The 15,663-nt window shown below is 53.6% G+C and overlaps 1 protein-coding gene across 3 annotated transcripts in view; it reads right to left on the reverse strand.

Moving 5' to 3' along the window:
• PSKH1 (protein serine kinase H1) overlaps positions 1–10,808 on the reverse strand; it is a 41,262-nt gene extending 30,454 nt beyond the window's left edge. For 2 of the 3 annotated variants that reach the window (XR_012996314.1, XM_076349533.1), the window contains exons 1-3: positions 10,778–10,808; positions 8,768–8,930; positions 6,014–7,045 (exon numbers count right to left, since the gene is read on the reverse strand). Coding sequence is in view for 2 of the 3 variants with exons in the window: in XM_076349533.1 (XP_076205648.1) it covers positions 6,014–6,958 (945 nt within the window). In the remaining variant the exon portion in view is untranslated. Of the gene's footprint in view, positions 1–6,013; positions 7,046–8,767; positions 8,931–9,673; positions 10,337–10,777 lie in introns of those variants that run through there. The other variant, XM_076349534.1, reaches the window with a different exon arrangement.
• Positions 10,809–15,663: the final 4,855 nt, after the last annotated feature.

The following is a 15,663-nucleotide window of genomic DNA, read 5'->3' on the forward strand; positions in this document are numbered from 1 at the left end:
CTTTATCCATACTTAGAGGACTTTTTAATATCATTCTCTCTATCGATTTATCTTCCATGAATTCGTCCAGTCGCTCTTTTAACTCAGGCAAACTTCTAAGGTCCACAGCCCTTGTCTTCACCATCTGAAGAACTCTGTATCATCAGCGACTGCACAGCTTCATTAGTGAACTTTGTCCTGATCGCTTTTGGGCAGAAGTGAACAGATCCTTCAAACTTCACTGTTTTTTCCTTCCCCGTGGAACTGACCACGTATTTCAACTTTGTGCTTATCTTCAGCAAACTGCTGATCCATGCAATGGCCACTATCGCATTACAGCTGCAAACTTCCTTCAAGAGCCTTTGGTGAGGAACTTTATTAAACACCACTGGAAAATCTAAGCAAGCCACACAAAACCAGATCATCTCGCCGCATGGCTGCTAAGTCCCTTGCAGAGCTCCTACAGACTTGCAATGCCCAACTTCCTTCACGTATCAAACATGTCTCTCCTTACATCACATTATCAATGTATCCACTAGCACCGTTATTTAGAACAAGGTTTTTGGTTTGAAACTGATTAAGAGATGTTCCCGCACTGGCACCCACCAACCTCACCCATGGCGAACATACCACAAAAAGCTGTCTCTGTTTTATGAATAGGAAAACACACCACAAGGGGAAATGATTTGCCCAGATCAGATATCAAAACCAGAACAATCCCTAGCACAGTTTCCCAATTTATCCACAACATATATATTATCTTCCACTTCTTCCAGCAAGTTTCCCAGGTGTGTAAAGCAACATAAAAGTATCAGTATTCAAGAGAAGGACAAACTTTGAAAGAGAACCAGAGCAAGCCTGCGTCTTAGCAGGATAACGATGGTCTGATGTTCATTTCTGCACTTTCAAATTCAAAGGAAACTGTGAATGGAATTCCAGCTTTATTCCTCAGACAACTTTTTAAGCTACAAAGAGATCCCCAGAAATCAGTTTTATCCCCCAGTTTTCAATTAGAATATTGCCAAATTTTCTTTTTAGTGAGTTCTAACAAAACAAGTGAAAGAGAATGACTTTGTAGCAGGCTACATCAAATGCAGTCTCAATAGCCCACGTAACCCTTACTCAGAGATGCTCAGAAAAAAGCATGCCGAGTTACAAAGCCAGCTTTTCTTCATTCCTCACCCTATCCATTACTCCAGGCAGTTCAGAAAGTACAGAAGGAGATACAAGAGATAATCAGAGCGGTGATGTCAGCAGTACCTGAATAAGCTATTATGGGAGACCTCTCCTATTGATCTGCTAATAGCCTCTTCAAACAGACCTCACACTCCAGGAACAGGAGAGCGGTGGTAAGAGGGTCCCAGTCAGAAAGCAATTACATTAGCTGGACATGAGCTCACTTGTTTTTCAAGAAGATGGAGCTACTTCTCAGGTCAGCGTGCATCTTGGCTTTTATTCCTCTCTCAGCACAGCTTTGTCCCCTCTGACCAGGTTTTGAGGCCAGACCTTTCAAAAAGTGGGACTCGGCACCGATTCTCGGCAAACTCACGGCACTGCTGCTGCCTGACATGGTATGGCAATGCAGTTCGGAAGACGGCTCCCTCCTTCCCTGTGAAACCTGTCTCAGCTGCGCAGCTCAAGCTGTCAGCTCTGGGCACTTTACTTTGCAGGCTTCTTTTAACATTTCCTCTTCCATTTCACATCTTCAAAGTTCACATTACAGAGAAGAAAAGCAGTTGTTCCCCTGAAATCTCTGCTTCTGCATCTATCAGAGACAGACAGACAGTTCTGCAACGCAGTCCAGTATTCTGCCCATTCTTGTTCCAAATAAACCAGGACTTACGGCTCCCGCCATTTCCATTAGTCTGAGGAACTTACCAACAGCCTCATTTCTGACATCGTCCCACTTCTTCCAGTGTAACACATAAAAAGAAGAGCAATTTTCTCTGAACACAGAAATTTGGAAGCATTTAAAAGTCCAGAAGATGGCTTTAAGAAAGCTGGCACGGTTGTGGGAAACAAGCCGGACACAAGCCTCTAAATCTCTGGCTCACTTTGTTTCCACCTGGAATTTACTCACAAAGTGGGCAGCGTGTTACTGCATCTCCTGCCAATACCTGGCTACAAACACACCCGCAATTTAGGGGTATAGGCTTAATTACACTGATAAACAAAAGCATCCATTTTCCCTGGGTCTGGAAGAACAGAAAGCATCTGGTCAAAACATACAGGGTATTGGCTGACACATTATTTGCTTTCCAAGCAGTAAAACATCTACAGCTTTCCAAAACAACCACTCATGTCACACACAGTATCTGTAACAGCCTCCTAAAGTATGCAATTTGTGGTGGGACAACAAGTAAAACGCTTCAGGCTTGTGCACTGGCACTTTCAAAATACACAGTCTAATGCTTTCTCTGCGGCACACGTGCTACCTTTGTGTACACAACCTACACAACCAGCATCCAGTGGGCCCTAGTCGCAATGAAGTCACAAAATTTCTCAAAATAATTCAGTTCTGGCACAAGGACCAGAGGACATCAAATTAAATCACCCCAGGGAACGCTCAAAACAGTTGCTCTCTATTCGCTCCCCCTATTCTGCCTCTGGCTGTACTGAGTTTGGTCAGAGGCCCCCCCTCAAACACTTACTTTTTTGGAGGAAGGGCCCTAGTCCGTTCACTCGTTCTTCAAATGGAAGCCAGCCCATACCTTTGATTATTCAGGCTGCTCTTCTGTATTTTTAATACAGAATTAATTCTGTATTTTTTTAATTCTGTATTTTTTTTCAGGGGGAAACAGAACTGGACTCAACATTCAAGTGCCGGTGGATGACGGGCATGGCACAGCAAGGACACCTGCAATAGTAACGCTAATTCCTAATATCAATTGGCTTCTGATCCCGAGTATCAAGACGAGGTTTAGAAGTGTTTAACCTCAGATTGTTTCTTCTGATGGGCAAGAATCACCTCCAGGGCCCACCATCATTTACAGAAAATTCAAACTGCTCGTCCTCCCATGAGACCAGGTCGAGTGTGTCCACACGGAACATCAGCCAATTTATCATGCGGTCTCTCACTACTTCCCGCACCATGCCTCAGCTTTGTTTTCAACCTCAACAGCTCAGTATCATCAGCATCAGTTATCGGGTGTCAAACCTGTATCCCACCACTTGCTTCTAAGACTCCAGAATTAGCACATTTCACAGTAACGGGCAGAACCTGTCCTGGATAGCATGCTAAACTCAATTAAAAAGTCTGCAAAAAGGTAAAAATAGCAAGTGACAAAACTGAATGACAGTCACAAAATTCAATGTCACTAAACACAAGCTCATGCATTGAGGGGTGGAGACACTGGAGGGAATGCACCAAATTACGCAGACATCACGACATCCCCAAATCAGCTATTAACACTCAGGAAACCTCCTGGAGTCACAGTGGGCCACTCCCTACACCATCAGCCAAATGCTCAGAGGTGTCAAAGAAACAAATACAGTATCAGAAACCCTGCGGGAAAAAGCAGTGAACAACCAGAGAGACTCTTCTAAAGCCACAGTGCTCACGCATCACCCCGTCTCAAAGATTACAAGTAGCCTAGAGAAGGGTTAACAGCAAAAATCAGATCTATGCAACATATTCCATAGGAGGCACTAAACACAGTTGGCTCTTCAGCCTCAAAAAAAGAAGGAATCTGAAGAAGTATAAAGGTAACGGACAGGTGGACATGGAAAAATTACTCGCTAGTTTCTCAAGTAAAGGGGATTAAGGAGATGTACATAGAAAAACACCAGTTAAATGAGCAGAGGCAAATAAAAACTAGGAGAAGGGAACAGCTTTTCCATGTGTTTTTTAAATAAACTATGGAACTCATTATCACAACATGTTAGAGAGATTAAGAATAAAAGCAGGTCCCCAACGGGAAGAAGCAAACTCAGAGTCAACAGTCTCACTGACCTTCTGGCACCTCGAGGCATGGGGCTGACAGAACTAGGGAATAAAAACAAAAAAAAAAAGGGAGAACTTGCACAAAACCACCCCACCACACTGCTTCTTCAAAATAACAGAACTGGAAGGAGAGGAGAAAAACGAATGGCCAAGACGAACACAATGGAGTGAGCTAAAACGGACCAAACCTGAGTTTGGCCAAGGAATCTAGAAAGCTCTAAAATCTGCTGTCTAGAGGCCAACATCCAGGCCGAGCCAAACCAGCACCTACCCGCTGCTTGAATGGGAAACTGCAAGGAGGTGCACGCACTTGAAATGAGTTCTGCTACACCACAAACGTCGGAGTGAACTGGCCTTTTCACATGAGAAAAAGCATTTAACATATCTACTACCACTGGTTGCAAGGCAAACGAGGTAACTAGGACTTTGCCTTTCAGTGTGACCCTGCAGATGTTACATGCTGCTGGTAATCAATCTATTTCTGCATTAGGATAGCCCGACTGCATCATTAAAACTCTGCAAACTGGTGAACAAATCATATTGACACGGCGAATTAACAAAAGAAGCAAAGGCTGCCAAAGGCCGCCGAAGCTTGGAGTTCGAGGAAGCAGCTGACAGAATACTTTTGGCAAGAAACTAATCAAGTACTGCAGCTTCTGAAGGAAGTAACACGCTTGGTCAAGAAAGTGCCAAATTTGGGGGTTTATGACTCCTCGCTTTTGTGTCTCCTCTGCATACCAGGGACTTTGAGGAGCGCTCACGGGAGGAATGAACAAGATTCACGAAGGTGTCAAGTCTGGGCTCTCCTCGGTGGCCTCCTACGCAAACGCCAATATTCCTCAGTTTCATTTAATTTGGATATTCCAACTATTAACACAAGCTGGCCTGACAGCTTTAAAGTATAAAAGACTTACTGACACCTCTGAAAACCCTTCAGAGAGTGATTTTTTTAATTTTTTTTAAAAAACACAATCCTAAAGCAGCTTAATATGTTTAAAAACTTAATGTTAGACTCCTTCCATCCATCATTAAAATGCCAACATACCTGTCACACCTAAAAATACAAGAACAATCATTAATTTATTCTGGTTTTTTGACAGTTATTTTACTGTTGTTTCAGAATCAAACTTAGCCACTCATTAACACTTTCCCAGTGGGCTTCATCTCACAAAGTCATGGCGTTTGGTAATCTAAACACTCTCCTCTCTTATTAAAGAGAGAAGAGGTTATAAAAGCTTCATTTTTTAGTATTTCCAGTGAGAGATACAGGCAGAAACGCAACTTGCGAATTTGGATACCCCCACTTTCTGTAGGTGTGATTCTTAGTGAGGTTATGCCTACGCTTGGCAATTGTGCTGGTAGAGGAGCTGGCTGGTAACCGAGATCTCCCACCACGACCAGAAGCAAGTCAGCAGGAGCTGTGTCAGCCTGGCACCCGGCCATTCCGCGGAGTGATGGGACTCTGGGAGGGTAGGGGTACCCACCTTCTGCCTAAAATCTATCCCCCAAGGTTCCTCTTTCTATAGTTATCTAAGAAAATGATCCTCCAACCCTCAATTTCGTCACATACTAAGCTCAAGAGACAATGCAGATCAATTTCAGAAATGCTCACGTCTGCAGATGTAAGCAGCAAGCGCCCCTTTGTCTGCCATAACCTTGTTTTTCGGCAAAGGTATTTTTCAGACTACGCTTGGATTTGTATCAGAAATCAGACTAGGTATGTACACACTATGTTTCAAACACTCACCCTGGCACGAGTTTCAACAGTGAAGCGTCAAACAGCAGCTTGCCACGGCTGAGGTCTCCCCAGGTAGAAACCCACAAGCACCCCAGTTCCGTTCTACAGGAAGAGATCTCTTCTTTCTCTACGTATACATTTTTTAAAGGAGCTCGCTATGCTGCACTGGAAGCAGTTTTGAAAGCAGACAGAAAACAGGGAAGGATTTGAAAAGCCAGAATCACAGATTTTTTTTTTAACCCTGGTAACGTTACCGCCCTGCACACGACAGTCAGCTTCTGGTCATCACGAAGACCCACCTGCGGAGAGCTTCTTGTTTGACTTCCCCTCACCATAACCCTTGCCACACTCACCTCGCCTGAGTAACTGTATTTTCCTTTCAGGATCTGCCGATATAAGCGGGTGCGGTTGTCATCTTCAAAGGGCATAGTGCCGCTCAGGAGAATGTACGAGATAACACCCAGCGCCCACATGTCCACAGAGTTCGTGTACGGCTTCCTGACCAGGATCTCGGGAGCAATGTACTCCGGGGTCCCACACGTGGTTTTCATCAGGCAGTCATCTCCCTTCTTCCGAGCACTTGCCAACCCAAAGTCCGTAATCATGATTTTGGAATCTGTTCCCGGATGGTAGTACAGCAGGTTCTCTGGTTTTAAGTCCCGGTGCGTGATACCCAGAGTATGCAAGTACTTCACACCATCCAATACCATCTGCAGCACACGCGTAGCGTCTCTCTCGGTGAAGGAGCCTTTAGCAATGATTCGATCAAACAGTTCTCCTCCGGTCGCCAATTCCATCACCATGTACACACGGTCCTGGGTCTCAAACACCTCAATAAGCTGGATGATATTGGTGTGCCGAACCCGCCGCAGCACACTAAGCTCCGACTCGCACACTTCCCTCCCCTCCCGGTATTTGGTCTCTATCATCTTGATTGCGTAGGGCTGCTTGGTAGCCTTGTGTTCCACCCGTACGACGCGGCTAAAACTCCCTCTCCCGATCAGAGCTTTAATGTCATACTTGGCTGTCACTCTGGGGTCAAATTTGGCGCGGTATTTAGCCACTTTGTTCTTGCGGGGTTCGGGCTGGTCCACGTGGGCAGGGAGGTGGTTCCCAGGATAGGGGTTAGCGTGACGCAGAGGTGAGGGAGAGCCAGCTTTGATGACAGTCCCACAGTCATCTTTGATGAAATGCTTGTATATGTCATTGTGGCCTGTGTAAGGTTCGACTTTTTTAACCAGGTCTAGCTGCACATCTTTGGGGGGCTCGGGAAGCACTTTGCTTGTCCCACAGCCCATCACTGAATGGTGTTAATTCCCTATCAAGGCATTTTCCCAGGGCAGCAGCAGCAGCAGCCACATCCGGGGCAATTCCCACATTTGAACCTTAGGAAAGGAACGAGAAGAAACAGATAAACAGGAATCACGGTCGTAAAGTTTCAAACGGGGGGGGGGGGGGGGGGGGGGGAGGGAAATGCAAGTGGTTCACATCTCAATGGAGCCACGCTACCGCAGACTGAGAGTTTGGGATTTTCACTGTACTATACTACAGAGCACGCGCAGTGCTTTGCCGCTTTCATCAACAAGCTGGTGAAGAGCCTATAAAAACCCAGTCACAGGCAGAACAGATGTCTCTGGAAACTGCACAGTCCCTCTTTTTACTAAGCGGTTTAATGCTCCCAGCTGAGCACCGAATCACAGAGTCACAAAACAGTTGAGGTTGGAAGAGACCTCTGGAGGCCCTCTTGTCCAGCCCCAATTGCGTAATAAAAATCAAATTAAGGAAAGAGTCGAGCATTTTCCTTAATTTTGTTTAATCTGCTCAGCTTCGTAAGACAGCAGCCACTCCAAATCGTGTAGTTCTGAGATTTCTCACTAGAAACTCCACAAAGTATCTCAGCAACTTGTTCGCTTAACAAACCTTCCTCAGATTTTCTTTCTGTTTAACTGGCACGGGTGTCTTAAACGTCTCACTACTTTGCTCCTGGGGATCAGCGAAACCGTGCAGGAGGCGGGGATTACGGAGACAGAGGCACGCTGCTTTTAAGCAGCACTTTAAGCAGCTTTTAAGATGCACTTTACCAATTAACTCACCGCATCCCCTGCAAAAAGGCAGCTCTCATTTAACCAGAGCAGCTTTTTAGCCGGCAATTCCCTCACCCTCCAAACCCTAAGAAATCAAGGTGGGCTTTGACGTCTTTTAACGTCCTGACCCAGCTTTGTTTTCTCCTGCATCTTCAGGTACCAGGTGGCACTTCTGTTTTTTCCATATGGAGCTGGGTGTAGGAAGTGGAATTTCTACCGGCTGCCCCAGACTAGGGCGAAGGGAGCTCTTGCTCATCACACCGTATTCCAGCAGAACCACATCAGCTGCACTTCAGCAAGTCTTTGGGTGCTGATTAAAACAGTATGACTGGCTAGGAGATGGGGAAACTGCCTGTGTGCGTTCTGGCAGCTAGCCGAGCAGTTTTAAATTTCTGCTCGTCGGCTCAGAGCCCTTCAATATGGTGCCTGAGCCTTCACAGAAGGCTACAGAAAAGCCGTTAGCCTTGAAATGTGTCCTGGTTTCGGCAGGGATAGAGTTAATTTCCTTTCTAGTAGCTGGTACAGCGTGTTGGATTTAGGATGAGAACAAAGTTGATAACGCACCGATGTTTTAGTTGTTGCTAGGTAGTGCTTACACTAGCCAAGGACTTTTCAGCTTCCCATGCTCTACCGACTGAGAAGGCTGGAGGTGCACAAGAAGCTGGGAGGGGGCACAGCCAAACTGGCCAAAGGGACATTCCATACCATGGGACGTCATGCTCAGCACATAAACTGGGGAAAGCTGGCCGGGGGGGCCGCTGCTCGGGGACTGGCTGGGCATCGGTCGGTGGGTGGTGAGCAATTGCACTGTGCATCACTTGCTTTGTGTATTATTATTATTATCATATTATTATTATTATTTTATTTCAATTATTAAACTGTTTTTATCTCAACCCACGAGTTTTTCTCACTTGTGCTCTTCCAATTCTCTCCCCCATCCCACCGGGTGGGGGGGAGTGAGCGAGCGGCTGCGTGGTGCTTAGTTGCCGACTGAAATTAAACCACGACAAAATGTAACCTTACCATCACCGAGCGTATCTTCACTCATTCACCACCTCTCCAAGCCACTATTCAGCACGAACAGCAGAAAGGGAACCCCGGCTGGTCTTCCATCAGGAGAATTACGCGGAGAAACAAAAAACGTTTTAGAGGGACACCCGGAAGAAGCTTAGACTCTACATCCAACCTGGAAAGAAAACAAGGCTTTAGTTAAGATTCAGTTTTAAAATCAGACATCAAGAAAGTAAGTTCTCACGTAAGACCTCCTGGCAGTACCGCGAAGTCAAGCACACCAGCCGCGCGCAAACGTGCCTATGCTAGGGTGCAAGCAGTAGAAATAAAACAACTTCACAGGAAGCTTAACTGACGTTTGAATTTCACCGAGGGCTGTCCTGTAAGTAGTTGTTCATTCAGATTAAAGTCCCATGCCAAAAAATAAATAAAATACCATCGCTATTCCCAAATAATGCCTCACAGGGGCAGTTTTTCCCAGCATTATTGAACGTTAAAGCATACTAGGTTAACAGATAAATGGAATGAGCATCCACAAGCAGGGTTACTACAGAGCAATTCCACACGTAGAAAAGCACTTGTGTAAAACGTCCCACCCGTAAACAAAACCAATGAGAAGGATCGAACGCTGAGCTTGAAAACGTCGTAGACGAATCCACCGCTGCCGATAACATTAACTGAGATCAGGCATCGACTAACAGTGTGCCAGCGGCTCTTCCTCGAACACCGAAAGGTCCGCGACAGTGAAGCCTACAGAACCCCAGAGCTGCACGCCACGGCCAGCAACAAAACGCTTAACTCCCCGTCAGCGCGGGTGGAAACGCTCCTGCGTAATAATCACCAAGAGTTTGGGAGAAGGAACGAACGCGTTAGAGAAACGAAGCATTACAAGCCCCCTCTGAGCGGGAAATCACGTACTTGGCAGGCGCCGAACTATTTGAGAGGGGGCAGCACGCTTGAGCTGCAGTTGTAAGTGGCGAAAAGGAACATTTATGCTTCAACGTCTGCCCGCTCCTCTCCTCGGACAACCAGCACGTTGCACCCCACGGCTCTGCAGGGCAACACCTCGGCTCCTGCTGATTCAGAAGCGTCCTCCACCTCTCTGAAAACATCAGGGCCTGAATGGTCTCGTACCCGAGGGCGTCCCCGTGCACAAGGAGTGTCAGCCGCCTGACTAACCCACCCGAGGCCTAGCAGGCCTTCCAACCACCGATTAAATATCTGACGACTTGAAGCTGTTTAATTTCGCTTTTCTATGGGATGCCAGTAAGGAAATTTGAAGATACGAGCTCTTAACTGCGTAAGCAACGCTCACACACAGCAACCTTCAAATCACACCTACGCCACCACAGCATAACGGGGAAAAAAGGCCTGAAAGCACCTTACCTTTAGTCTTACTAGTAAGTTTTAAAGTACATCTTATTGCCTGACATACGCCTGGTGTTACCAGTCGCTTGGCTGGCGGTGCAAGCCTTTGGTGGGTTTCTGAGGGGGAAACCCGGGGCTGGGGCTGCCGCGGCACGCCGGGCAGCTGCGCCAGCGCCGGTGGCAGGCCGGAATCGGCCGAACCAACCGGGATTTCCAAAACTCTGACTGCTTTTCGTAACTTAGCCCGAACGAGACCGTTTTCCCCCCATCCTTTCCAGGGAGGGGGCCCAGGGCCGGGCCGGTGCCGGCAGCTCGTCCCGCGGCGGGCTCGGCTCTAGGCCAGGGAGGCACCGCACCCGGCCCGGCCCGGCCCGGCCCGGCGAGGGGACGCTCCGGGAGGCGGTCAGGGCTCCCTCCCCGGCCCGCCCGTCCCCGCGGCCCAGCGCCCCGGCCAGCGGCAGGGCTGAGGCGCCGGGGCCCGCCGCGCCCGCGCCTCCCGGGCCGCACCGCTGCCGCGCCGCGGGGCCGAGCCGCCAGCGACCCGGGAGGGAGGGGGAGGGAGGGGCAGCCGGAGCCGGGGCGGCCGGCCTAGGCCAGGCGGAGCGGAGCGGAGCGGAGCGGGCGGCCCCGGGCGGCGGCTGGTCCCGCACTCACCTCGACCCACCCCGGCCCGCGGCTCGGCGCCGCCTCCTGACGTCATCACCGAGCGCCGGGGACGCCCGAGGGGGCGGGGACACCGTGCCCGGCGATTGGCGGAGGCGGCGGCGGGCGGGGCCGCGGCGGGGTGGGGAGGGGGCGCCGTTCCGCCGTCCCGCGCTCTACCGCCCCCTGCCGGGGCCGCCGGGAACACCCGCCCCGGGGCCCGCCCCGCCTCCGGACCCCCCCTCAGCCCCACGGGCCCCGGGACCCCCCTCAGCCCCACGGGCCCCCGGATCCCCTCAGCCCCACGGGCCCTGGGACCCCCTCAGCCCCACGGGCCCCCGGATCCCCTCAGCCCACAGGCCCCAGGACCCCCCTCAGCCCCACGGGCCCCGGGATCCCCTCACCCCACAGGCCCCAGGACCCCCCTCAGCCCCACAGGCCCTGGGACCCCCTCAGCCCCACGGGCCCCGGGACCCCCCCTCAGGCCCACAGGCCCTGGGACCCCCTCAGCCCCACGGGCCCCAGGACCCCCCTCAGCTCTATGGGCCCCAGGAGCCCCCACAGGCCCCGGGAGCTCCCCCCCAGCCCCACAGGCCCTGGGATCCCCTCAGGCCCACGGACTCCATCATTCCCCTCAGCCCCACGGGCCCCGGGACCCTCCTCAGCCCCACGGGCCCTGGGACCCCCTCAGCCCCACGGGCCCCCGGATCCCCTCACCCCACAGGCCCCAGGACCCCCTTCAGCCCCACGGGCCCCCGGATCCCCTCAGCCCCACGGGCCCCGGGACCCCCCTCAGCCCCACGGGCCCCGGGATCCCCTCACCCCACAGGCCCCAGGACCCCCCTCAGCCCCACGGGCCCCGGGATCCCCTCACCCCACAGGCCCCAGGACCCCCCTCAGCCCCACAGGCCCTGGGACCCCCTCAGCCCCACGGGCCCCGGGACCCCCCCTCAGGCCCACAGGCCCTGGGACCCCCTCAGCCCCACGGGCCCCAGGACCCCCCTCAGCTCTATGGGCCCCAGGAGCCCCCACAGGCCCCGGGAGCTCCCCCCCAGCCCCACAGGCCCTGGGATCCCCTCAGGCCCACGGACTCCATCATTCCCCTCAGCCCCACGGGCCCCGGGACCCTCCTCAGCCCCACGGGCCCTGGGACCCCCTCAGCCCCACGGGCCCCCGGATCCCCTCACCCCACAGGCCCCAGGACCCCCCTCAGCCCCACGGGCCCTGGGACCCCCTCAGCCCCACGGGCCCCGGGACCCCCCCTCAGGCCCACAGGCCCTGGGACCCCCTCAGCCCCACGGGCCCCAGGACCCCCCTCAGCTCTATGGGCCCCAGGAGCCCCCACAGGCCCCGGGAGCTCCCCCCCAGCCCCACAGGCCCTGGGATCCCCTCAGGCCCACGGACTCCATCATTCCCCTCAGCCCCACGGGCCCCGGGACCCTCCTCAGCCCCATGGGCCCCCGGATCCCCTCAGCCCCATGGGCCCCGGGACCCCCCTCAGCTCCACAGGCCCCCGGATCCCCAAGGCCCCGGGACCCCCCTCAGCGTTATGGGCCCCAGAAGCCCCCACAGGCCCCGGGACCCTGCTTGGCTCCACAGGGCCCAAGACCCCCCTCAGCCCTGTGGGTCCCAGGACCCCTTCAGCCCCACGGGCTGAGCAGGAGGCCCCCCCCCCCCCGCCAGGCATGGTGTTCCCGCTCCCCACACTCCTGCCTCTGAGGGGTGGCCATGGTGACCCGCTGCCCGAGGAGGGACGACTCCTTTTCGGAGCCAAACCCGGCCCAAACCGATCCCCAGCAGCGCTTGGGAGTGCTGCTCCCACCGAGAGGCTCCTAGGGCTCCCTGCTGGGCTGCGGGGCTCTGGAAAAACACTCCCTTTGCAAGAAAATCGCCCGGAAGCATCGTCCCTTTTCCTTGGCAGGGAAAACCCGGTCCCTGTGGGCTAGCTCTTGTGCACGACAGAATAACGAGGCACATTCCTTTCTCCTTTCTTTTCCTCGGCTACTAAGTGCCACAAAACCCACAAAGCTTGCTTGGTAACTGCTGGTGGACTTTCTTCCTCATACCCTTTCCCCATCCTTAGACCAAACACTCCACGTTTCAGCCCTAGATGACCTGAAAGCAGCGGGACGAGGGATGACACCTTGCAGAGACGCTGACGGTAATTCTTTCTCCGGGGAAGACACAGACGCGACGCTGTTGGGCTTGTTTTCCAGCCTGGCTGTCGTGTCATTCCCGACACGGTTTGGGTGGAGAGGGGCTATTTTCACACTCCTACCATGCTTTTAAAAATAGCTGGTTTTTATTTTAACACTCCTGGGCTCTTTGGCTGTTTAAAATGCTTAGTAAGTCATACCGTAACAAACGTTACACCTTGCTGATGCATGCTGTTGTCATCAGCTTCTTTCCCGCGTCTCGCGGTTTAACCCCAGCCAGCAACTGAGCACCACCCGGCCGCTCGCTCACTCCCCGCCCCCGGGTGGGACGGGGGAGAGAATCGGAAGAGTGAAAGTGAGAAAACTCGTGGGTTGAGATAAAAGCAGTTTAATAATTGAAATAAAATAATAGGAAGAAGAAGAATAATAATACACAAAGCAAGCGATGCACAATGCAGTTCCTCACCACCCGCCGACCGATGCCCAGCCAGTCCCCGAGCAGCGGTCACCCCCCCCCCCCGGCCAACTCCCCCCAGTTTCTATACCGCGCGTGACGTCCCATGGTATGGAATGTCCCTGTGGCCAGTTGGGGTCAGCTGTCCTGGCTGTGCCCCCTCCCAGCTTCTTGTGCACCTCCAGCCTGCTCAGTCGGCAGAGCATGGGGAGCTGAAAAGTCCTTGACTAGTGTAAGCACTGCTCAGCAACAACTAAAACATCGGTGCGTTATCAACATTGTTCTCACCCTAAATCCAAACCACAGGACTGTACCAGCTACCAGGAAGGAAATTAACTCCATCCCAGCCGAAAGCAGGACAGCGTGTAATTCCGGATAAGGTGCAGGAATGTGTGTCAGGTCTGAGAAGGGGCTGCCTGGGCCCTGCTTGGCAGATCCGGTGAGTTGTACAGTTTCCTGCAAGGGAAATTAGCCGGACCTTGTCGTCCCACGCAGCAATGGCGCTGCTGGTACGTTTTCAGCCCTATAACCCCCTCCCCGCGTCTTCTTTCTGGAGACCCACCGGAGCCAAGAGAACGGCAGACCAGACATCCGCGCGAAGCCAACGTATCCGCCCGGCAAACTGCCCAGGGACAAGGCCGGGAAGGACCCGTAGCTCGCTGCCGAAGGTCTGGGGGAAGGGTGAAACCTGTGATGGAGCTTGAGAGCGGGCAGGGATCTCGGGGAACCCTCCTCTCAACTACCTGACCCGCTGCCTGCCGGTTTGGGCACCCGACGAGAGTTCGGGGTCGGTGTCGGTTGACCCCTGAAACCCGTTGCTCAGTCCAGAGTCGTTTCTCCAGCAAGAAGGTGTTTCATGACCAGGGTAAGCGTCGTGCCGCTGGGGGTGCCGGCTGTGGGCCGCGAAGCACCGAGCGCCGGGGAGTCTCTGCAGCCTCTCGCCCCGCTGTCGACGGGCCGTCGTCTTCTTGTTTCTTGATCGACTTTCACCTGGTTCTGCCTCCGCCCTTCCGCGGCGTTGCTCTCCCGAGAGAGGAGCCTCACCCTGCTCCTCCTCGCTTGCCCCTTCAGAAATCCCCTGCCAACTCTTACCCCCCCCAAGAACCGCAGCCTGCCTCCAGTGCCGTGGGGAGGATCGCAGCCCATCGAGGCAAGGATCTCTACAAAGAAGCAGCAGCAGAGGTGGCCCCGCAGCCTGGCTGCTCCCTCCCGGGAACCGCCATCCCTCTGCAAGGATGGGTTCCCCTCAGGGTTTTGCATCTCCCGTCAGCGCCTTCCTCACAGCTTCTCCTGGGGAAGCTGCTAAAGGCAGGCTGGCACCACCAAGCCGATGGTGGGTACCCAGAGAGATGGAGAATCCTCCCTCCTCGGAGAGGCACAGCTCCCCCGGAGACAGCCTTGAACAGCCTGCTTCAGCACCGGGGCAAACCCTGCTCGGAGCAGGAGCTCGGACGAGAGACCTCCGGAGCTCCCTTTGCATCCAACACCCGCCTGCAGCGCTGCCATCCGAACCTGGAGTCTCACTGGGGCGCAGCGAGCTGTAATTTCCTATGGAGTGATGGAAACAGCCGACACCACCTCCAGCATCCCCCACACCCCCAGGCTGCCTGGGACACCGCTGCACGTCCAGGGCACGGGGCAATTCGGGGAGCCCGGGGCTTCCCGCTGTGCTGGGCCGCAGGAAGCCGGAAAAGGAGGAGAACGGGGTCCCTCGTCTGCCGCCAAACGGACACGCGATGAAGCGGGAAACCTGGATTTCCTCCGAGCCACATCCCAGCCCCACGCGGCGGTGAGCCCCTGCCTCCGCGGCCATGCCGGGCCAGAGCTCAAGGTTGTCCCGGCAAGGCTGAGCAGAGGTCGGAGGGGGAGGATGTTCAATTAAAGCTGCTTAAAAAAGAAATCCAACTTCCCATATGCCTCTCTGGAGAAAAAAAAGCCCCAAAGCTGAGCGCAGACGGGGTGCCAGGCTGGGGGTTGAGCGCGGCCGCGGCGGCAGAGGTGACTCCGGCTCAGCCGTTCCCGCCGCGTCCGATCCGTGGGGATTGAGGCTGCCTTTTGGCGTTTCCTTATGGGAAGTTGGACATTTGGCTCGGCAGAAATCCCCACGTGAGCTCGGACGGCGGCCAGCCCTGCAACGTGGTGTCCTACAGGGTACGCGCAGCTCTCGACACTCCCTCTCCCCCCTGGCGCGCTGGGGTGCCGGCGATGCCGGAGCCAGCTCTGCCCAGCAAGGCTGGTGCCTGGGTGTGCTCCTCCGTGGGGACGCCGGATTGGGACGGTGGCACTGG

The sequence above is a fragment of the Aptenodytes patagonicus genome, chromosome 11, assembly GCF_965638725.1.
Source record: "Aptenodytes patagonicus chromosome 11, bAptPat1.pri.cur, whole genome shotgun sequence".
NCBI classification, from domain to species: domain Eukaryota; kingdom Metazoa; phylum Chordata; class Aves; order Sphenisciformes; family Spheniscidae; genus Aptenodytes; species Aptenodytes patagonicus.